Genomic DNA, 23,100 nt, shown 5'->3' on the forward strand with positions numbered 1-23,100 from the left:
AGACCGGTCCTGTTTGGGAGGGGCGGCTGCTGCCTAACGGCTGGCGAGGGGGGGCACCGGCGTCCATTTCCTACGCTGGGCGGTGGGAAGGGAGCGAGGAGGCTGCTAGGGCGGAAAATAATTCCTTTGGTGTATACCCTGGGACAAAATGAAAGAGGAGGGGTCTGTGCGGTGGTGGAACAGAAGAAGCGGGAACCACCTTGTTCCCAACATTGGAAACAAGGACTGCAAAAGCTCAGGGCACAACCTTGCCAGAAGGAGGGGTCTCGCAGGGCCATTGAAGGACTTTTCCTGCCAGACAGCAGTCGTTTGGGGACATAAGAGAGGAGAGCATGTGTCTCATTGAATAGGTAACTTTGTAGAAGGTCAGAGGCTTCTGCTGTCCTTGTTCTGGGCACAGTTCGAGAACTGAGAGATACAAAGAAGCTCAGGCAGGCAAACTTACAACAGAAACAATGAGATGGATTAATAGCAGCTGGTAGGCTTCAAAGACCGGTATATAACCAGGAGCTCCCAGTTCCAGAAGACGGGAGTGCATTTCTCACAGCTAAGTTGCAGTTATGCTGCGGGGAAACAGGGAACAGTACTGAGGAGCTGGACAAAAGGAAAAATGTGCCTTTGAGGGAAACAATAATTTGGAAGGAAAACGTCTCCTTCTCTCTGTATCTCCCTTCTGCTGCTCCTTTTTGTCTGCTTGTCTCCTTCTCCAGCTACTTTTCTCACTTTATGCATTTTTCCTTTATCATCGTGAGAAAATTCCTTTCTCTTTTCTGTCTGCTTGCTTTTGTTTGTTTCCTTTTCCTCTCCCTCTTTTTGACTCATGTTCTGTCTTTTTCTGTCTTTACCCCCGTTGTCTTTTGATGAATGCCGTTGCAGTGATGACTTAAGATTTCAGTGCCAGATGGGTAGGATCTGATGCAACCACAGGGTGGCTGTACCTTGCAGGTACTTTGCTGCATTAAGATTGATAAACATCTGCCCTGTGAGCTAAAGAGATTCAGGTGGCAGGTTAAATGTCCCTGAGCTTCTCCCAGTCGTGTTGGTGTTTTCCTTCTGCGTCCAGCAATTCTGTGCCCAGAGCTGATAAGACCATGTTGCAAGGAATCTGTTTTTTAAGACTTCTCTTATTCATGGGGAGCGGTTTCTTAATCTAATCCTGATGCTAGCTCTTGCCACTACCAAGTCTGGTTATTCACCCAGTGCCCGCTTGCCTGCCTTAAACCAATGGAGGAGATTAAGGGGCAGGTGCCCGCATCTCAAATTCGGGTCTCCCATGGCAGGATCTGGCGCCATTATGGGAGATGTGCTCAGGGAGCTCCCTGCAGTGCGAGGGGACCTTTCGCGTTCCCTCTTCCCGCGGCCAGGTGCAAAGGGAGGAGGGGCAACTAGGTCAGCGTAGCTGGGAACTGCAGCTGGTGCAGCGCGATGTCGGGGGGCGGGGGTGAGGGGTGGTGGTGGAAAGGCAGCAGCAGCCAGAGGGGTCGAGTGAGAGGAGCCGTGCTGTATGGAGAGGGGGCGGGAGGAGTCTCTCCGAGAAGTTACAGGGGCGGGACATGGCTGCCAGCACCCCACACACACCCCGCACCCCATCCTTCTGCAGCACCTCACCCCCTGCACTCGCCACCGGCCCCTTCCTCACCAGTTTGCCCTGCCTGCCCTGGGCCCCCGGCGTGCGAAGCACTGCCCTGGCACCGCGTTTAGCCAGCAGGGAGGTAAGCCTAGGGCTGAGCAGGAGGAGGTCAGCGAAGGGGAGAGGAGGGAAGGGGAGGGTGGAAGGTAATGCTGAGAGAATGATGTTAATAATGGAGAAAGGAGCGTGCATGGAAACAGGAAACTGGAGAAAAATCTGGACAATGAATAAGGAACAGATGGAAGCATATATATTTTAAAAAAGGGAGAAGCATGAAAGGCAACAATGACAAGTGATGTTTCAGCACTTATAATTGGTGCAGTGGGGAGAAGATCATCTGCATTCCTTACAGTGCCCAGGCAAAAGGACATATCACCCTTGTCAAAATCCACAAGGCAATAAAGCTGCTGCAGCCAGTCTATGCCAATATGCCTACCATCACCACGTGCTTCAGCAGTACAGATGTACCTCGCTACTGCCCAAAGGTCATACTGAATGCAATGAAAGTACATTTCAGTACTGTTTGCAGTATGCCTTGTTTGACCTTCGAGTGTTTCCACATATCTGACTTTGCCTCCCCTGTTAGAGCTCCAAAGAAATTCAGATTGCAAGAGCTGCGTTCTTTTGTCGTTGCTGTACAACCTAAGCCTTACTTTCTCTTGCTCTCTCCGACTTGCTGTCCTCCCTTTCCCTGTAGCTTTTCCATTTTCCCTGCCTGTCTCCCCGGCTACCCAGGGACAGCCTTGCCCACTCTGCCCTGTGCCGGCCCGGCTCAGTCTCCCTCAGACCTGCGCTCCCCCATCTGCTCGGCACGGCGCAGCCTGCAGAAAGGCGCACTCTGTCAGCGGTGCTCTCCCCTTCCTCATTTCCTGTTCTCCCCTCCTCCTCATCAGCCCCGACTACATCCTGTCCTGAAGCTGGCAGCCTGTCTCCTCCCTCCCTCTCTTCCCCATCCTTCCCCCTCCTCTCCCTGCAGTGCTCCCAGCCCTCACTGCAGTGCAATCCATCACTCCCAGCCAAGGTCCCCATGCCAGGGGAGGGGGAAGCCTGGCTCCCTATGAGGCTGGGGGTGGGCAGGGAGTGCAACTATCTCCTCCTTTGCTAAAAAGTGAGAAAAACTGGCAAAATAACAGACCTTTCTGGAACTGAAACCTACCGTCTGCTTTCAGCTATTTTATTTGTTCCTTTACTCATTTAGCCTCTTTGTTTTTAGAGAAAAAAGTGTTTCTGCCAACATTCCAGTGAAGGTGACTGAAAGGAAACCAGGGAGACAGAAAGCCAGAATTAGAAAAGATTGTGCAGAGAGAGAAACCAGGGAAAGGAAGAAAGATTAGATGTAGGAAAAATAAAATGTAGAACAAAACCCAAGAGTTAAACTGGAGAGAAACCTGAGATGGCAGGCATGGCAAGAGAACTCAAGAAGGATACAGTAAATAGCCAAAGAAACCTGGCTAAAGAGGCTAGGGTGATACAATGAAATAACATTTAGATTTTTTAACAAGCAAACCCAGCATGCTTTGGTTGAATGCAAATATTTTATACAGCTGCATGCAAATGAAATTTCAGTGTGGTTTTATTCTAAGAACAATTACAAATGAGAAAATTATGGGTGAATAATTTAAGGCTTTTTTTCATAAAAAGTCTGTATCAGGGCAGCTGCATTGATGGATAGAACCAAGAAATGATTAGAATAATATCAAATTAGATTTTCCGTCAACCAGTGTTGTTGCCCTTTTACAGGGATCTTGTAAATGTGTTATGTTGATGCAGAATTTGGTGTTGTTTTCGTCTCTCTAAGAGGTGAGCTAAATCAGTACAAGTCCTTTGCATGTATACATATCACATTAGGACAGATTTTAATCAACATCGCTTGCCTTGGTTTCAGTCTGCCATCAAGTAAGAATAGTGACTATACATGGGGAAGGTCTGAAGAAAATTCAAGTCCTCTGGTTGAAGTCAGCTGTACCTGCAGGACAGACAGTGATTTATATCAATGCAGTTGCAGTAACGTCCAAAATTTTTGTTTGTTCAAACTCCTCAAATGTCAACTGTAGAATAAAACATAATTGAGTATTTAAAAGATAAGTCAGACTTTACAGTCCCTGTGAAGGTATAGGAAATGGAGAGATAACCTGAGGGGTGGTGCTGCCTAATTTTCCCCACAATATAAAATCTTACCAGTTTACCTGCCAACATGTATATCATTTGCATTTCTTCTACTCAGTGCAATTGCTGTTGTCTTATATCCTTTCAGAAGCAAGATAAATACTGTCAATGCTGACACTGAGAAGGCTTTCAATGCTTTGCATATTTTGGATGCCACCAGTTTTAAAAAAAGGTCTTGACAATAGATATTTTTCTAAATGTTACAGAATTTAAAGCAAATTGCTTTTAAAGTTGCTGCTTTTGCCCCCTTCTCTGATGATGTTTAAAAGCTTATAATATAGCCTAGTTTCTAATATATAATATGACACAATGTAGTACAGTGTAATATGAATAGAATTGAATAGAATATTTTAATTTTATTTTAAATTGCTATACCTACCCCTAGTCTCCCTATGTGCACATGAAACATCCTGTCTATACACACGAGAAGGCTGTGGTGCCATTCAGTGACACCTGGACAGGCTGGAGGACAGGGCAGAGAAGAACCTAATGAAGCTTAAAAAGGACAAGTGTAGGATCCTGCCCCTGGGGAGGAACAGCCCCAGGCAGCAGTACAGTTTAGGGGCTGACCTTCTGGAAAGCAGTGTTGTGGAGAAGGACATGGGAATTCTGGTTGACAACAGGTTGATCATGAGCCAGCAATGTGCCCCTGTGGCCAAGAAGGCCAACAGTATCCTGGGGTGCATTAAGAAGCGTGTACCAGCACGTGGAGGGAGGTTTTCCTGCCCCTCTACTCTGCCCTGGTGAGGCCACATCTGGAGTACTGCATCCAGTTCTGGGGCCCCTGGTTTAAGAAGCACAAGGAATTACTGGAGGGACTCCAATGGTGGGTTACAAAGATGATTGGGGGCCTAGAATACCTTATGAGGAGAGACTGAGAGAGCTGGGTCTGTTCAGCCTGGAAAAGAGAAGGCTGAGAGGGGATCTCATCAATGTTTATAAATATCTCAAGGGTGAGTGTCAAGAGGATGGGGCCAGACTCCTTTCAGTGGCGCCTAATGATAGGATGAGGAGCAACGGGTACAGACTGAAGCATAGAAAGTTCCATCTGAATATGAGGAGAAACTTCTTTACTTCGAGGGTGACAGAACACTGGAACAGGCTGCCCAGGGAGGTTGTGGAGTCTCCTCTGGAGACATGTCCGCCTGGATGCATTCTTCTGTGATCTGCTCTAGATGAACCTGCTTTAGCAGGTGGGTTGGAGTAGATGATCTCTAGAGGTCTCTTCCAACACCAGCCATTCTGTGATTCTGTGCACCTGTACACCTTCCTCCTTCTGTTGTAATTTTTAACTGAAAAGGCATGTCTGATTCAGGCACTGCCAGCTGTCCCGATTTCATCACATGGTATCCAGTACTTTCTGTAGCCACACTACTAGACGCATGAGCTTGTGTTAGGATCTCAGAGCAACATATACCTGAGCACTGCAACATTTGAATATCAGAATAGCCTCTTAAGGGTGTGATTTTTTGAAGCTGATCTGCTGACATAGGAGGACTGGAGGGCATGACTCATTTTTTCAGACTGTTAGAGTAGGCAAAACTACCAAAATCTGTTGCACCTTGGAGGACTACTAAAAGACAGTGAAATGGTACAAAAGGCTGGACCTCAATTGAGACAGATGCTGTCTTGCTTGGAAAGATCAGCTGTTACTTGATCTCTGCCAAATCAGCCCTAGTAAACCTCTCTGTGTGGGTGTAAGACCCCCCTGTGCTCCCTAGTAGCAACTTCTTTAGCCAGCTCTGGCTACCGCTCGGGTGCACGATAGCTATGCTGTGACAGGAGGATTAATCCTGTTGATTTTGCTTCAGGGTCTGTGATGTCCAGAAGAGATGGGAGAAGGGGAAGAGGCATCCATCATGTCTTTACTGGTGTTTAACTCGTGGCCACAGCCTTGTCTGTATGGAAAACTTACACGCAGTTGAATTAAATGTGGTGTTTCTTTGTGCTCCAAGGTCTGTATGGGCACACATAACTGGTCTTACAGGAGGGATTTATATACTTGTTAAGCTTAAAGCACTACCTGTCTCCCTGAGAGAGTGGTCTGGGAAAAAGTACCCTGAGAGAAGCTGTATTTGAGCTCAGCTGTTTGGAGAAAGGGAAGTGCCGAGAGATGTGAAATAGTCAGGAAGAATCAGCCCTGAGATAGTCCTAAGGACCAGAAAGGAAGGATGTTTATGGTAATAAGAACTTCAGAAAGAGCAGAGAAGGAAGGTCCTGACAACTTCTCACTGTAGACTTCTTGGCCATGAGAAGCCTGAAGCATGTAGCCAAATCTCCAACCAAAGAGCAAAGACCCCACTGTCTGCCTCTTCTTGTGCTCAGTTCTTCCCAAATGTTGAACTGATTTGAAGGAGCTGAGCAGGTATTAATTAGAGTTTTGTGTATTCCCTTAGGGTATTTTGTGACTGCAAGATTGCCTGCCCTCTAAGCACTGGCATGTTGATTTGGAAGTAAAGGTGATTGATGTATTCCTTATTCTTGTAAATGGGGCAACAGAAAGCACAACTGTCAGTCAGAAGTGGATTATGTCCAGGCTCCTGTATTTTGTAATGTTTTCAATTCTACAATGGATTGGATAAAAAGTCAAATGTGAACCTCCCAAAACTGGGGACAGATGGAGCAGGCCTTGATCTTGTGTCTGTTCCCACTGATGACTTCAGCAACACCAGTGGAACAACTACAGGTTAGTGTCAGACCTCAGGTATTAATGGAGACCCATCAGCAGTGTGGGTCCCAAGAAAATTCATTACAACCTCAATTCACATGGCCAGTAGTGCTGCATTATTGAAATGATACCGTCAAATATCTTACAGCAGTTCATTAATTTCTCATCACTCAGATGTAATTTAAGGCCTGGTTACTGTGAGGATATGTGAAGGCCAGGGAGACAAGGAGAGAGAGGGAAAGAAATCAGCTGGCATTTATATGCCTCTCAAAGACCTTTACAAATAAGATGTCCCAAGATCACTTCCTTCTCTGATGAGATGCAGTAATCTCTGGGGTGAAATGCACCAGGAGATTTTAATTTTTAGGAAGGGTGATTTTGTTTCTCATCCAAAATACCACACTACCATCACTATAGCATCCCTTGTAATATAAAGCAGTCGGTAGCAACTTGGAAGGAAGAGAAACTTTTGCTGAATCACTATCACTGCTTCTGATCTCAGGTAAACACCTACAGACACTGGGGTCAGAGCAGCTTAGGGGAATGTATGGAAGTGTTTGCTTTGTGAATCACCCACGCTATTTACTGCAGTACACCATACTGTGGCATGGATGCCTGACTTTTTAGGGTGAAGAGTGCTTCGCCTTGAGTCATCTGCTTTAGATGTCCCCAAGTTACCTTCCCCTGCAGAAGCATGGCTGTGTGCAAAGCAGAAGACAGCAACATGAATGAGAAGGGAAGGTGCAGAAGGATGTTAATTATTCATATCTCCTAGCCAACTATCTTTGTTAATGTTATGGGGTAAAAATAACAAGATTCTTTTACATCCCAAAAAGCAGAATAATTAAACAGTTCTAAGAGGAGGGCCTTCATAACAGGTCTGGGCCTGCAGACACAGAGCCACCTCTGTTGAAGAATATGCTTGGTCTTCAAGAAGAAAAACAGTGCTTCGCATGCCACTATGCAGCAGCTCCCTCCCGTGTCCACGGCAAGCAAGAGCAGCAGGACACCTCCAGTTATTTCACTGCTGTTTGGCTGGTATATAAAATACTGAACTGCTTCCCAGCCAGCGATTCCATCACCATGAGCATCCCACCCATCCACATCGAGCTCTCCAAATGGAGGGGTGCTGCTAGCACAAGTGGCTTTCCTGGACTGGACAACTAGGGGAGGACACGGTCTTCCAGGCAGAAAAAAAAATATTTAAAGCTCAAAAGCAATTGGAAGGAACCTCATTCAGGAATAGAGGTGAATCCTGCACTCTGTGGGAGATGGTGGTACATCAGTGCATCACTAGACCAAAACATATAGCATCAATGAAAGTTTCCAAATAAGTGTGTTCGGAACACACAAGTTCTCAAGATATTTTAGTTATCCAGTTAAGCAGTAACAGAGGCTCAAGTGACAACAGAGACACAGAGAAAAACAAAAACCAAACCAAGCTGTGTGAAAACATTTAGCCCAAACATACCACTATGTGGCCTTCCAGAAAAATGCAAAGATCTGAGAGGATTCCTCAAACTGGGATGTGGTTTGAACTTACATCACTTTTTTTTCTTGGCTGTTTAATCACCTTTCGAGCATCTCTGGTGGACTGAGTTTTAGCTGGCCCTTGAAAGTGGGAACGGTGATGCCTTGCTCCAGTGATACAGAGTGATGGTGCTTTGGCCCAGAAGGCTGCCCTGGTGAGCAGGGAAATGCCTAGCTTTCCCCATCCTGTCTACCCCTCTTCTGGTACTGCCCACCACTGGTGCCTTGCCCCCCACCCCCATCTTGGGAGGACCAGAGATAAGGAGCAGTTGTTCTGTCTTCTCTCCTGAGCACTGTCACAACTGATGCTCAGCCACTGTTAGGTAAGAAAAGGTGGCTTCAGTTATGTCACATGTTGGTAGCACTCTTCTGGGTGGCAATAACAGTGAGGATTTCCTTAGTAGCTGTGTACAAGGCATTATAGGGTTTTATTCCTAGTCTGCAATTTGTTGAGAACAAATGGCGGTTACCTAGCTACCAGGATAAGCCTTAGGGGACACAGCTTTCCCCTACATGGTTTCTGCCTTTCACGGCTGTATGAGGGAGGGAGCTTGTGTCTTTTCCTAGCTTTCTCCTTCAACTCCCTTGGCTTCAGGACTGAGATCGTGCCTTGGAGCTCATACAAGGGACACTGTCCAGCTAGTGCCTCCTCAGATGCAGACGAGCAATTCTAGGAGCAGCAAAGGGAAAGGAAGTCTCTGAGAAAGCAACGGGAGACCGAGGACCGTGGGGCTGTTGGAGGATGGGTTTAGGAGAGAGGGAGTGTTCGAGTGGGGCTCATGGGCTTGTCCTTCCCTCACTCGTAAAACACAGCAAGCTTGGAGGCAAAGCAGTGCAAGACAGTCTGAAGGATGGCACAGTGATGGTCAGATCTCATTCTTCTTCCTTTCTCAGTTTATGTCTCTCCCGTTTTCCATTTTTTTATTTCTTTTCTTTTTTTTTTTTTTCCCCACACGCTTTCCCTGCCGCCCACTTTTCCCAGGCTGCCCAGAACGGCACCAGCGCTGCAGAATGGACCGTGTGCGCCGCTGTCTGTTCCCCATCCCTTCCGCACACCCGCGCGGTCTCGAAGCCCCAGCGTCACCCCGCCGGGCGCTGCCAATCTCCGGCCCGGCGCGGGACAGCGGGGTGATGTCATCACCGTTGCTGCCAGCCGATTGGCTGCCTGCCAGCCCGCCGTCTGCCCGCGGCGGCGCCCCATTCCCGGCGCGGCTCCTCATTCCCGGCGCGGCTGCCCGTCCCCGATGCCCGCGATCGGCTCCCGCGGCACGTAAGGCCGCCTGCAGCCCCCCCGGCCGGAGCGCCCCGCCCGGCACGGAGAGGCCTCGCAGTAGTGGCGGCTGGAGGCGCATCACTCGCAGGGCGTGCCGGCTGAGCCGGGCCTCCGGAGCGTGACAGCTCCGGGGGTGGGCGAGGGACCGTCCCGGCACCGTGGCAAGCCGAGCACGTCCTTAAGCAAACAGAGCTGTGGGCTCTGCAGTGTCCATATGCGAGAGACAGGCAGGAAAACAGTAAGAAAAGGACCAAAGGAGTGGGGTGGAAAGAGGCAGGAACTGAGTGAGGAAACCAGGCTTGAATGTAGCGGTGTAAGAGAGAGGAGAGGGAGACGAGAGGGAGAAGAAGAGGGAGAGGGAGCGGAGGAGAAGCTGCATAGGAGGGAAAACCAAAACGATACACGGATGCGTAGCGTAGACACAAGAATCCGTCCATGGTGCTGGGCCATCCTGGGGGAATGGGAGGAGCGGGCTCCCATCGGAAGATAATAAACTCTGGAATGAGGGTGTGGGCTGCGGCTCTTTGCTCCTCCCCTCATTCCAGATGCATGATGACACCACATCCCACCATCTCGCTGGCTTCTTTTTTTTTTTTTCTTTCTTTCTTTCTTTCTTTTTTTTTTTTTTTTCTTCTTCCCCAAAATCGTATGTTGAAGACAACCAAAAGTAGAACATGTTCTGGGTGTGCCTGCCTGTGATTTATCCAATAGCCAAAGTGGGGGGAACCACTGAAAGGGAAAGACAGAGCGTCTGCTGCTGAAGGGAGTGGAGACTGAGGGCTGCAGTAAGTGATGGGGACCCTATCTATTCTATCAATGCTGCTCAAGATGATTTAAAAATAGAAGAGAGTGGAGGAAGATGACAAGGGGAAACTTCTTTGCATGCTGGGAGCGTGTGAGGAGGGGGGTTTAGCCACCTGGATGAGAAAAGTAACGAAGACTTGAGAAATGAGGTAGAAAGAGAAAGAAAGCAGATGGAGTTATATGTACAGTTCAATATGTTTCAGAAACACCTTGAAAACTGACCAGATTAAGAGAGAGGCAGGTGGAAGGGAGGCTGGGGATACCAAAGGGTCTTGAGAGGGAAACAGAGCAGAAAAAAAAAGAGTTTCTGTGCTATAGGGGAGACTATCTCTGTTCCTGCCTTATCTTTCCTCTGACTCCTCTCTCCTCTGTTCCGCAGGGATGAAGACCTCTGGAGCCCATACACTGTTGTGTCTCTTAGCACTCTGCTTGTCCTCAGCTGGTGAGTCGTTATGCCAGGGGGAGGATTTATTCTCCACCCTGACCCTACAGAGTTTCCTATGCAGGCTAATGTGCAATGGCCTAAGCCAAAAAATGGAGACATGATCGTGAAAGCGGAAGGGCTGAACAGGAAAGGCAAGGTGGATATAGAGCTGTAAGGAAAAATTTAGGAACTGGGGACTGGCTCCTGTATTTGTCCACTTTCCCATAAGTACTGGGAGTCACTAGAGACAGAGATCCACAGCCTCCACTGCAGGGGTATTTGGGGAAGCAAAATAGACAGTTTGAGTTGAGAAAGAGGGTTAGCTGTGCTTTGTACTTACTATAGACTGCTGTACCACTTGTGTTTGCATGACCTACAGAGCATTTCCCAGTGCTCCACAAAACTTGTTCTGTCAGAGTTGTGAAACATTTGCTGTCACTAGTGGTTCTTGTTGGAATGACTCCATTCCAGGCCACTCAGCTGCTGAGATGTTTTGTAGTTTTCGTATATCTGTTTTGAGAAACCTAACCCCCATAGTTCAAACTGCTGTCTGCTTTTGTTCTCCTATTTTGTTGTTCCACTTCTTTGTTGCTTGGAGTTACTTTGGCAAAAATTCAAGTGGGATCAAATTTGTCAAAAAAAAAAAAGAAAAAAAGAGGGCAGCATCAGACAGCAAAATAGGATTAATTCCAGTGAAAGGAAAAAGCTTCATCTAGGAAAGACTGGGTGTAGGAGATAGATGACTGCACCTATCACATTCAGATCAGGTCATTCCAATCTACTCTTCTTGGTCCGCCTCTCACACTGAAGATTGATTCTGCTCCCAATAGCACCTCTTCCAGTGAAGGTGCACAGTAAAGGATGTTGTCTTTGTGAATGTGAAGCATGGAGGTGAGGCGAGCTTGTGGGTAGCCTACAAAGTCAGAGGCAGAAAAAATGGCTGTGGCTTTTATGATGCATGAGGGAGGTCTGAAAGGAATATTTCCTATATTTCTTATTTTGTTTATTTTGTTTTAGCATCTCTATTTGTGTTTTTTTGTTTTAGCTTGGAAAACAAGAATCACTAGCTGGTCTCTTATTATTTCTTTTGGTTTTGAATGAGCTACAGATTTGGTGAATTAGGGTTGCAGTTTTCTCAGACCTCAAGGAGCCTCCCTTCTTTTTCCATATGACTCCTGTTTCCAATCTGGGACTGCTGGACACTGCAATGGTTTCAGAATTTGTATCCTTCCTTTTGTATCAGAAACAAATGAGAAAGTTCAATATAATTTTTCTCCTCTACATTACCATTAAGAGATTAGCCAGAACAGGACAAGTTTTTGGGTTGTACTCTTTTGTCCACTTAACCTTTTATAGATTTCTGGCTCTCCCTGGGTCAGTCACCAGCAGCTGAGCCCTTGCTGGCAGTGAGGTGGGGAAGGGAATAGCAGGGTCCAGCGACTCCTGTAATGCTGTAGAGCAGGATTACATAGGGGTCCCAAGAGTCCCTCTGCAGCCTGCAAGTAACTGCTCTTGGAATGAGGAAGAATTAAGAGAAAAGCTCCAAACCTGATAGTTTTTACCCATGCAGTGCTCCCATTAAGAACAGAAAGCTAAAGGCTGAGTTCATAAGACATAGAGGAGTGTACTGCTTTTGGGCTGGTTCTGCACACATCCCTGCAGTGCCCCAGATCACTGGGTTTTTCCTGCCAACTCCTTCCTTCATCCCGTCCCAGTTATGCAGACATTTCCCTTGTCTGTGGCTAGCAGGAAATATTTTCCTATTCCTGGCTGCTGTAGGAAGCAGCTTGTTCACCCTCTATATTTGGACAAATGAACAGTCTAGCTCAGTTTCAATTTCTCTTCCACACAGCGTGCACAGCCGAGTCTTTTTCATTATCCCTCTTCAGTGTGACCAGAGCCTGAGAGAGGAAAGATCATCTGCTCTGTGCTCCATACCCAGGCAGGATGATGGACCAGAAAATTATTTGCCTAAAGAGGCTACAAGACCTGCAGTCTGTTTCTTACTGTGCCAATGACTTAATCTGTGACCCCAAGCAAATGATTTCCATAACTCAGTTTCCTCTTTTATAAAATGGAGATAGGGCTTTTGACCAACCTCCAGAGCAGGGAGGCAACATGCAATTTGTTTTCAAAATGCATCAAATGGGGTTTCAGAAATGCAAAGTCTCATAGCAGATCTGGAGGTATTTACTGTCTTGTCCCTGTGCCTAGCCTTTGACCCTGGTGGAAGCAGCAGGGATAGGATTAGGACTCACTGTATGGACAAGTCTTTAAAGACCAAACCCAGCCAGCAGCGGAGGCAGAGGAGAGCATTTCTCCCTTCAGCAGAGGGCAGTGGTGTCTCCTGGACAGATAAGCATAAAAAAAAAATCTCAGAAAGACTGCAGACTATAGAAATCTCCCTCCCTGTCCTTTCTTCACTCCCCTCTCTTCTTTTGCAGCCTGGTTTCCATGGATGGTCAATGGGCAAGAACTGGAAAGTGCAACTGGTAAGTATTACAGGTGTATTATGTGCTAAAGACTGCATATGTGATCCAGTTGTCCTGTGTACTTACAGCCTGTTTAACTGCAAATGCTCTTCTTCATTTCCTTGCATATGACATTGTGAGCTTGCCTTCAGTGAAGATTGAATAAGCCCTCCAAGACAATCTGCTAAGCATTGTGTGTTCTTTACAAATAATTCACTAGTGTTGGGGCCCAGAACACTTAGGTGAGGCACATGAAGTTATGTTTGCAGTCAAGGGTTGTGGGAGATCCACAAGAGCTGATAACGCTTTAACCATAAGATGTTTGGGGAACTCTCCTGCTACTCAGGAAAATGCCAAAGGGTGCACAAGTGGCACGGTGCTTTAGCAGTGGGGCCACTGAGAAAGGATATTGACTGGTCTTCATACCTACTGTAGTGCTGGGGGTTGCTTTATCCCTCTGGACCTTTTTCCATTTCTGTGACACGATAAAATAAAATTAACATAGGTTTGTGTCATGCTTCAACACCCAGAGCATCCACAAAGGCCTGCCTTTTCTTCAAATTGAAGTCCATGGCTAAGCCATCAGACATCTCCCAGTTATGATACTGTCATGTGGGCTTCCTGGAGAACTACTCAGAAGTCAGTCCAAAATGTGTCGACCAAGCTTCCCTTCCCTTCCCTTCCCTTCCCTTCCCTTCCCTTCCCTTCCCTTCCCTTCCCTTCCCTTCCCTTCCCTTCCCTTCCCTTCCCTTCCCTTCCCTTCCCTTCCCTTCCCTTCCCTTCCCTTCCCTTCCCTTCCCTTCCCTTCCCTTCCCTTCCCTTCCCTTCCCTTCCCTTCCCTTCCCTTCCCTTCCCTTCCCTTCCCTTCCCTTCCCTTTCATCATACCCACACCAGCTTTGCCATTAGTTGCCTTTCAAAGAAAGTCATCCACTGATGAATTTCTGCAGTCAAGGCTGGATTCTGGAGTTGCCTTCCTCCATCTGTGCAGAAGGTGCCTCAGCTGTCTGTTCTATCACTGTGGGAGCCATCAGCGCCTTAATTTCAGACTTGTTTCTTGCCTGTCAAGATGCCCACAGTGGCCTGATCTGAGAAGTCATAATGCAAATCCAGAGTTCAGTAAGGGTTGATACAACATGTGCACTAAGAAATCCAGACCCAGTCCAGCTACTGAGAAGGGGCATGGATGCAGGTGGGATGGGGGTGCTGTGTTTATTTAGGTATTTACTGGGTTGGATCCCGTTGTCCCATGAGCTTGCCATGGCAGCCAAAGTAATTAAAGCTAGCTATGGCTAGATATGTAATGGACCACAAAGCAAAGGCAAGCTCTCTCAAGGACATTCTCTCTTTTCCAGGTGAACTTAGCACCGACTCTCTTATCAGCAACTCTGGTAAGCTCCTATCTCATAGCAACTTCAGATTTCTTTTCCCTTTTTCCCCTTTACTCCTGTCTATGTAGCCCCAGAAGTTACCCCTTATGCTCAGAAACTCATCTTCCCCACTTCTGATATCTAGCAGTACTCTTCAAGTGTTTATGGCTATCTGGGAGTCCTTTCTGTGCTCCATGTAGAGAGATGAATTTGGGGTGGCTTAATGGCCTGTTTTCCAAGGAAAGGCCAATCTCGCCTGGCCTACCAGGGCTCTCTGAAGCTGTTTGCACTGCAGAAAACCATGAGATCCAAAGCTCGCTCTAGCCTGGGCTTCCAGAGAAGGTTGCAGAAAGGAAAAGACTGAATGACAAGGGAGAGAAATTGGTCAGGTTCACCAATTAACTGGGGGGACACAGGTTGTGTACGTGTCTGCTGGCAGCCAGTGGCAATGCTTGAGTGCTCGGGAGACAGAGGTAGCACAAAAACAAAAGACAGTAATAAAGCAAACTGTGAGTGGTGGTGGGATGGGGAAGTGGAAGTGTTCTTTTATTACTGTCTTCCATGCTGTGCCTTTGAATATGTCACTGGGGGGCAGCAAAATATATGTGTAAGGCAGGGTAGATGGAGGACGCTTGAAAATGCACGTTGGTAGCATTCAATGTACCTCCTTAGAGAGCCAAGTACTGCTGTGAAGACAGGCCAAGGGGAAGGACACAGAGCTGATGGAAGCATATGCATTTACAAGACAGGCTGATCCTGCTGGACTCACAATGGGGAGGAGACAGCCAGAGGCAGGCTCAAAATGCTTTCTCTCTCTGCTGGGGCAGTCTCTCAAACACATCCCTCCAAGGTGGGGGGGACCAGACAGGGCAGGGAGAGGGAGAAGGAGAACATATCTGGTCAATGATATGGTTCGAAAGACAAAGGAGAGAGAGCAGCACTTGGCTGTTGCTGAGAAGCATGCCGTGTGTAGGAGAGCTCATCTGACAGTGGTGTCCCATTCACCAGGATAGCAGTTCCATGGTCTCTCCTCTGCCCTGTGACTCTGCTCATCTGCTGGCTAGAGTGTTGTGGGTCAAGCTGACCAGCTGTCATGGGACAACACTAGAGGAGAAAAGTGAAAGCACAATATTGTACATGCAAGGTGCCTGATATTTTTGGTGGGAATGGGAGGTAAAAGTCAGTCTTGTGTTCAGTGTGTGAGACATGTCAGTCTGTAGGAGGGTAGATAAGACTTGGTGTCCAGACTAAAATGGTGGTGGCTAACCTACATCTAAACCTGAAAAGACTAAAGATGAAACCTTTACAGCAGACTTTGGCTTCAAAACGCTTATTGTTGAGGGATCAAGAAGAAACTCTTCACAAAGGATGTGCCATGGGACATAGCTCTTGGACACTCAGCATATTCACAGGGAAAGCCTGCAGTTACTCTGACAAGTGAGATAACAACATCACAATCAGCAATGTCTATGAACCAGATGTGGGATGGCTACTGGTCAGAAGTAGGGAGCCATTGGCACAACTGTGGCAGAGGGAAAGAGACTGAAAGCTCAAATTAAGATATTTCAGAACATTTTTTTTTTTTTCCAGCTGCAGCTGTCACACCACCTGTGCTTCTTAGTCCTGGTGAGTTTATTCTCAGTTCACAGCCAAATGTTATGGAACTCACTTCCTTTTTCCTTCCCTGACGTCCCCTAACTGCAGCCCTGATGCCCAAAAGTCTCCAATCTATGTCCGCTTGTGTTTTGTCTATGCTTCTGGCTGACACTATGGCATGTGAACAGCAGAAGTCCTCTGTAACTGTGTATGAAAACTTGTGCCTGACAGTCAGTCCTCCCTTTCCAGTTTGTCACTGGGTAAATAATAAAATGTACTGGTTTACTGTGGTACAGATGGATTGGTTTATCAGAGGGAACAACAAATGAATCTCCTTTTGACCCCTTGTCATGGACATTAAAAAACCAGTGGTCTGGCGATGCTGTTTCTTAAAGGAGTCACCATTCCTTAGGAAGAGCCAGTCACAGGCTCCTTCACTTCTTGTCTAGATGGATGGCAATTACAGTAACTAAATATATTTACCTGACCTTTTGATTTACAAGTCAAGATGCCCTTATGGTGTATTTTTGAACAGTAGTGGTAATGTTTTATGGTAAAGCTTGGACAGATTTTTAGCATTGTTGGCTGGGTAGCTGGCACTAGATGCATATTGGATTTGTACCTTCTTTTACAGCTTCATGTCAGTAACAATGAAATCTTTCTTCTGCATTAGAAGTTAAAATAGAGGGTTCTTGAAAGAGCTTTCCAGTTATTTGTTTTGTGTAAGCTAATGTCTGGGAAGGAATCATGGTAAATCACACTAACTTTGTTACCCCCTGTCTTCCAGTTCAATCTGATAGCGAAACCACAACGGCTTCATCAGGTATGTTTAAGTTTGCTGTACCCGTCCTCCAGACCCACTTTCACCCAGCCTGTTACCTCTCCAGGTAGATGCTGGCTGAGCACTGAGCTTTGTCTCCTGGAGAATTCCCTTCACCCTGTTCCTTGAGTTGGAGGTACTGGAGAATGACAGCAGTAGAATCTGAAGTCTAACCCTGGGTGACATACCCAGGAAGGGAGTAACTGGCAGGTCACAAGAAAAGACATGCTGGGTCATTATTCTGTCAATTTTCAGTGTCCAAGACATGACATGTCAGAAGGAAATATAAGAAAACCCATTATAATTAGCTACAGGGTTGATAGTCCAGAAAAGAAGGGAACCAGGTTTGTGTCATGAAGTGTGAGATTGCAGATCTATTAGAAACACGTCTTAAACATGTGACTGCAATGTACATTTTGTTTCTTCATGTCTATCCCCATAACAGCATGTGTCTTCTGTATTGAGGATTCCCAGTGGGCTTGTTTTACACTTCACTCAACTTTCCCTTGTTTTGCCTTATGAGGCAAGGGGATCAGAAATATCTGCCTTATTTTCCTTTTCTGTAAACCATTCCCATCTCTCACAAGAGAGTGGAAAATAGAGGATAGAGTCCTTCCCTAGAAGCCTGGAGAACAGTACCTGGTGAGGAAGTTACGTGTGCCAGAATGAGCGCACGTGCCAGTGATGCTGGATTGTTTCTGTGTGTGTGTTTCCAGATTGTCGCGAAGAAAAGTTCCCTTGCACACGCCTCTACTCTGTTCACAAACCAGTAAAGCAGTGTATCAGCTACCTCTGTGTTACAAGGTAAGAAACCAGCAGTCCCTTAGTAAAGTCCTAAAAACTCCGGTTCAGCAATTGTTCCCTTTGAATACTAGAGCTTTCCTCAGGGAACCAGTTGGTGAGATGAGTCCTATCCTCAGAGTGTCCTTTTAGGGCAATTAATTATAATGGCACAATAAGTATTATCTGTGCAGCACTAAGGAGCTCTGATGTACCTTATATTGTAATCTGTATTTAAGGTATTTGGCCATTTCATGAAGTATTGACAAAAATTACTTTCCTATTGACAAATGCCTTATTCTAGACTAACTAATCCTAAAATATTAGGATTTGCCTCCTCATCAGTGAATATACAAGTTTATTGCCTGTACCCTTTTTTTGTTTCTTTGCGTCCCTGTGCGTTTTGCTGCTGTCCTTGGTGTGTTCCTGGTGATCCCTCAGTGTACGTCGCATGTACATAATAAACAAGGAGGTGTGTACTCGCATTGTCTGCAAGGAGAATGAGGTCATGCAAGGTGAGTGATAGCACAAGCTAACCTAGAAGAATATCTGAGGCCATCTCAAAGCTAGCTAATTACCTAGTCCCAATTCATATGTAGTAGTTTCCCTGGACTTGTTTTGGGGGAGCTCTAATGCAGTACAGCGTATTATCCAGTATGCATGCCATGAAAAACACTGGGAAGTAGATATCGTACTACTAAGAAGTATGAGAGCTCTGCTTTCCTTGATCTTGATCATGCTCTACTAGGCCCAGAAACACCTTTACTAAAAATTGCATTCCTTTGAGGTTAAAGAATAAGTCTCAGTATTTCTATTCATGAATAGAAACAGGATTAAGTCTAAATTTCTTATGCAATCTTTGTTGCAGTAAAATACATGTGATTTTAATATGTGTTGTACATTAATAAAGCCAGAAGGAAATGAATAAAAGTGCAAGGACTTGTTCACTTGCCTCATGTGTATGAGTATTCAGCAGTTCCAAGAGTTCTTGTAGACACAGTAAAGGATGTACCTCTAACTGTTCTGGTGGTGAAGAATTTGAAGGAAGCTTTGATTATCTGCCAACATGTGTGTGTCTGCTATGTCTTCAGATGAGATCTGTCGCCAGCTGGCTGGCCTTTCTCCACGTCTCCGCCGATCTGGACAACCCATGCATCTCCCTTGCAGAAAACTTCTGGAGCAGCAGCTCAAAAGGCCTGACGCTCTGTGAGCTACCAACAGTAGGAGAGAAAAAGGAAGAGAGAGGAGAAAAATCATCATTCGCTGCCTACAGCCCAAGACAAGTCCTCGCTTGTGATTTCCCCACCATTTCCTTGCTTTTCTGCCTTCCCCCACATCCTCTTTTTCAGGTGCTGCAGTACAGAGTCTCCTCTCTGCTACACAGTGGCTGTTATAATCTCCTAAGTCTGTTGCTGAGGATGTGGGCTGCTCCTCTCTTTTCTCTTAAACTCTGACAGGCTGTGAACTGCTCATTTCCCAGAGGTCCTTATAAATGTGCTGCATCTTCTCTTGGTTTGCCCCTGCAGAGAGACATGCATGAGGATCGGAGGTAGTCCTCTCTAATGGTACAGATGAGTTAAGCTGCATCTTATGTGGAGGAGTGCAAACCTTTATACCCTAGGACTCCTGGCCCAGGTTTCTTGCACTGCATCAGTATGAATTCAGATATGGTTAGCCAGCCTGCACCTCTCCCTGGCCCTCCTGAGCTGCTGAGCTTGCTGTGTGGTAGCACAGCCTCCTCTGGTGTCTGCTGGCCTCAGAGAACTGACAGAACTGGTAGGGAATCTGTCCTTAACCCAAGACAAACATTGTCCCTGTATGGCAGCAGATAATTTATAACTACCTCTGGGAAATTCTTCATTTTAAGCCCATTGCTTTCCTCATGCACAACTGTTCCTGAAAGGAAGAATTCTGGATTTAGAATGGCATTATATTTCTCTCAAGAAGATCATGTTGGAACAGAGTGCTGCCTCTCCCTCTCCCTCTCCCTCTCCCTCTCCCTCTCCCTCTCCCTCTCCCTCTCCCTCTCCCTCTCCCTCTCCCTCTCCCTCTCCCTCTCCCTCTCCCTCTCCCTCTCCCTCTCTCTCCTCTCCACTCCTCTCCTCCATTCTGTCTCTCCCTTCCCATTGAAGCAATCTCTTGATGCCCATTCCAGGCAAATTCCAAGGAGCAGGATGGCTTCCTCCACTCCTAAGCCCAAGAGAGACCACGAAGAACCTGTGTGTCCTCACAGTACTGGGAACTTGCAATGAATTAGATTGTCCAGGTTGCTTGTCTTGGTCTGGCTACCTCCACACTCTCCAGTTGCTGAGCCTGCTTTCAATATCACCACTTGAGTTCCACCTGCTGACCTGGGAACTCCTGCACAAAGCAGAAAGCACAAATTGGATCGGCATATGGGAGAAGAATTGTTATATGGGATCCCTGTTTTTTCCTGCAGGTTCTCCGGCTGTGCTGATCTGCGCAGAGCCAGGTGCGGGTGGGGAGGTAGACATGTCAGCAGGTATAAGCATAGAAGCAGACCAACCTGGGAAAAAAATTCACTCTGGTAGCAATGGATGTCTGTGGTCTGCTTGAGAACTTTGTTTTCCAGATGTATGGAAAACTTCTCCAATTATATGGGAAACATTTTCAGGTATACAGGCCATTTTCACTATAAGCCTGGGTAGAGTAAGTGGGGAAGAGCTGTCTGAAGTGTATTAATCACTTACATGACTTTTAGTGGCATGATTCCATGGAGCACCAGAGCTGAGCAGCTTAGCTTACTGCAGCAGAAGATCGGCAAGACCCTCTCTCTAGGATCTCTAGGGGTTGTTCCCAACTAAGAGAAAGCCAGTTTGCTAGGGCAGGCATCCACACCCTGCCCATAATGTATTCTGCTGCTGAGCTGAGTACCATTCACCCTTGCAGGAGCACTAATCTGCTGCACACAGTCAGGGTCACACAATATAGGGGTCAGTTGGCTTCACAGAGGCAGATACCTCAGAAAACTGAAGAACAAAACAATTAATGTAAGAGTCTCTCCCAGGAACTTGGGTTTCTGCTATATGCTGCAGGAAGCTGGTTACATCCTCTGTGTGGAGGAAGACACCCCTGTGCAGACACAGATTTATTCCATATAAGGTCAAAATTTGCCATAGTTGGGCTAAATCTCTATATTAATCCAGTATACAGGTGATAGAATTCCAAGTTATGTGGTGACTGGAATTTCATCCTATACATAGGGACATAACACCCCTACACAGAGGATCATGTTCCTCTTGAGTACTCAAGGGTCATGAGACTAGAGATGGAGGAGGAATTTCTCTGTACTGAGTGCATGCATGTTTCTGTAGAGAGGAGGGCACTGAGAGCTTGATTTCAAAGACGTTGAAGCCACTGGCAGTCACTGACCTCTATGGTGGGGCGCCTGTGGAATTAGCCTTCGTGGAGGAAGGTGGGATGGAGTTGAGATGTTAGATGCAACTGGACTAGGCCAAGTCTCAAGTCTGTATTTAGAGCTGAATGTAAACTGATCTATAGATATATAACTGTATAACATATCTACTGTATAGTATATAAAAATTTAACATTCATACAGTTTGGGGAATGATTAGAATCCTTCTGTTGCTTGCTTTCAGCAGGGACAGGAAGAGGTGCTCCACTCCAGGAGAACACTGCTTTAATGCTGGAGTCCATATAATGCACCCAAAAATATTAAAAGAAAAATTATTTCCTCTTATTCTTGGCAAATCTCATGTGTTCGGCTTTATTTGTCTCTAGCTGTATTTCCTTCCAGATTTGAGAGCAGACTTGCCTCCTGCCCATATCTGCCATTTGGACCTCTTTTCTCCCTGCTAGCTTCCACTCTCCTGTCACAGGTCTTCCTGGGAGATCATTAATTTTTCTAGAGACACAGAAAATTATCTTCAACATTTTTTGCATTGATGGCTGTGCTAGGTTTTCCTCACAGTTGACAGCTGCTGAGCACAGGGATAATTCCCATGAGATTTATGCTGAGAACACATCTTTTCACTGTGCATATGCCATGACTTGCCAATGGAGAATTACCATCTCCAAGTAAAATGGTAAGATGGCTGAAATAAGAGAACAGCTGTGATAAATCACCTCATAAGCAACAAAGAATTTGTTCGCTAAAGCCATTTAATTCAGTAATGGGAATAACTGAAAGACTACATTAAAAATTACACATCTAGGTCAAAAGGATTAGGAAAATTTCTCTTTCATTGAAGTTCTGACTTTTGCATAGATTCATCAGGCACCATCTATACATTGTATCTTGGTCAAAAAGATGGAGCACTCAGAGCATGGGGGACTCAGGCATTGTCTTCATGTGCGAGCAGTCAAGTCTGCATTTAGATAGTATTTCTAGAACAAAAGTGGCTGTGGCCCAAATTACCCATTAAACTGCCTCTAGCAGTGTCCCATAGTTCTTCAGGACTGAACCACACAATGCAGGTTATTGCACAACACTGTCCCCTAGAACCAATGCTCTTTCCTAGCTAACACTGCGGTGTCCCTGTTTCAGACTGTTATACTGAAAACAGCCTTAGCCCTGGTCCTGGTGACGGTAGGTGTTGCTCCCATCTATACGGATGTGCTCTGACTCATGAACTCTTGGACTTTGCTGTGTCCTATCAGCATGTTCCACCAGCTGTGTGAGCAAGAATACAACATATCCCATCCACTTTTTGTAACTCAGTTTATTCTTCACTTTCCTTACAGTACTGGGGGTCCACAGAGAAGCTTTCCCATCTTCATTAGCACTTATCCCATGCATGTATTTATCTCCCTGCCATTCCAACCTGAATTGTCATGGTGCTGTGTCACTGGTCTCTGGCCATTGCCTGTTCCCAGAACCTTACTTATATTGCCTTCTCTTGTGGGGAAATGGTTTTAAATATAGCTGCAGCTAGGTCTAGTTTCTTGTGAAGCTGGACTAGCCAAAAAGAAAGCTGCCGGGATCCCATTTTAGAAGCATGATCTAGAGTTTGTGGCTGATTTTCATAAGCTCTTCCGACTTGGAGCAGGAGTTAGATGGCCTGCAGTTGCTTTCTACACAATGGTTGTCCTTGTAAGAGTCATTTTGCTGTCGCAGCTCCCAAGTACCAATGAGTCTTGCCAGTTTGAAGGCTGCTTTTTCAAGGCCAGTGCTCTGGTGCCTGGTCCCCAGCTTAAGGCGGTACCTCACTTTGCTGGGTCTAGGGATCTGGAGATCTCTTCAATGGAAACTGGCCACAAGGAGGGCTTTCTGCTGCACCTAGAAAGCAATGGTTGCTCCTCCTTCCCATCTCTCCTTGTCCTCTTCATTCTCTGCCTCTGTTTTCCTCATCTTTTTCTTCTCTGTTCATATGTTAATCTCAGAGCAAGAAACACTGTGAGGAGGACAGTGAGGCTGAAGTGGGCAGCAGGAAGGGTGCTCGATGAGGTGACACACAGCACTGCCAGGTGGGGCTGAGGGCAGTGCTTGGCCCATGCCAGCTCTACTTTTCTCTTGCCCTCCAGCTCTCATGAGCTGTGGCTCCCTCAGCTGCCAATTTCAGGATTTTCTGAAGGGAAGAACATGTCAG

The 23,100-nt window shown here is 46.4% G+C and overlaps 1 protein-coding gene across 2 annotated transcripts; it reads left to right on the forward strand.

Annotated features, from left to right (window-relative positions):
* Window positions 1-1,489: 1,489 nt before the first annotated feature.
* On the forward strand, window positions 1,490-21,251 carry LOC102098545 (microfibril associated protein 5). Of its 2 annotated transcripts, none has more exons than XM_021297613.2 (9): window positions 1,490-1,712; window positions 10,451-10,513; window positions 12,940-12,987; window positions 14,320-14,355; window positions 15,925-15,960; window positions 16,718-16,753; window positions 17,467-17,554; window positions 17,972-18,045; window positions 18,622-21,251. In XM_021297613.2, the coding sequence occupies exons 1-9, from the start codon at window positions 1,505-1,507 to the stop codon at window positions 18,738-18,740; spliced, it is 708 nt and encodes a 235-aa protein (XP_021153288.2). In that variant the 5' UTR covers window positions 1,490-1,504; the 3' UTR covers window positions 18,741-21,251. The 2 variants fall into 2 exon arrangements, with proteins under 2 accessions (XP_021153288.2, XP_005509820.3); XM_005509763.4 differs by lacking the exon at window positions 1,490-1,712 and adding an exon at window positions 9,806-10,052.
* Window positions 21,252-23,100: the final 1,849 nt, after the last annotated feature.

This window comes from Columba livia, unplaced genomic scaffold, assembly GCF_036013475.1.
Source record: "Columba livia isolate bColLiv1 breed racing homer unplaced genomic scaffold, bColLiv1.pat.W.v2 Scaffold_83, whole genome shotgun sequence".
NCBI lineage: Eukaryota > Metazoa > Chordata > Aves > Columbiformes > Columbidae > Columba > Columba livia.

Bases quoted from the DNA above. Each gene is read 5' to 3' on its own strand.
- LOC102098545 (XM_021297613.2), top strand. From the start codon at position 1,505: ATGGAGAGGGGGCGGGAGGAGTCTCTCCGAGAAGTTACAGGGGCGGGA. The intron at 14,356-15,924 runs GTAAGCTCCTAT...TTTTTTTTCCAG, and splicing joins CTCTCTTATCAGCAACTCTG to CTGCAGCTGTCACACCACCT. The intron at 16,754-17,466 runs GTATGTTTAAGT...GTGTGTTTCCAG, and splicing joins AACCACAACGGCTTCATCAG to ATTGTCGCGAAGAAAAGTTC.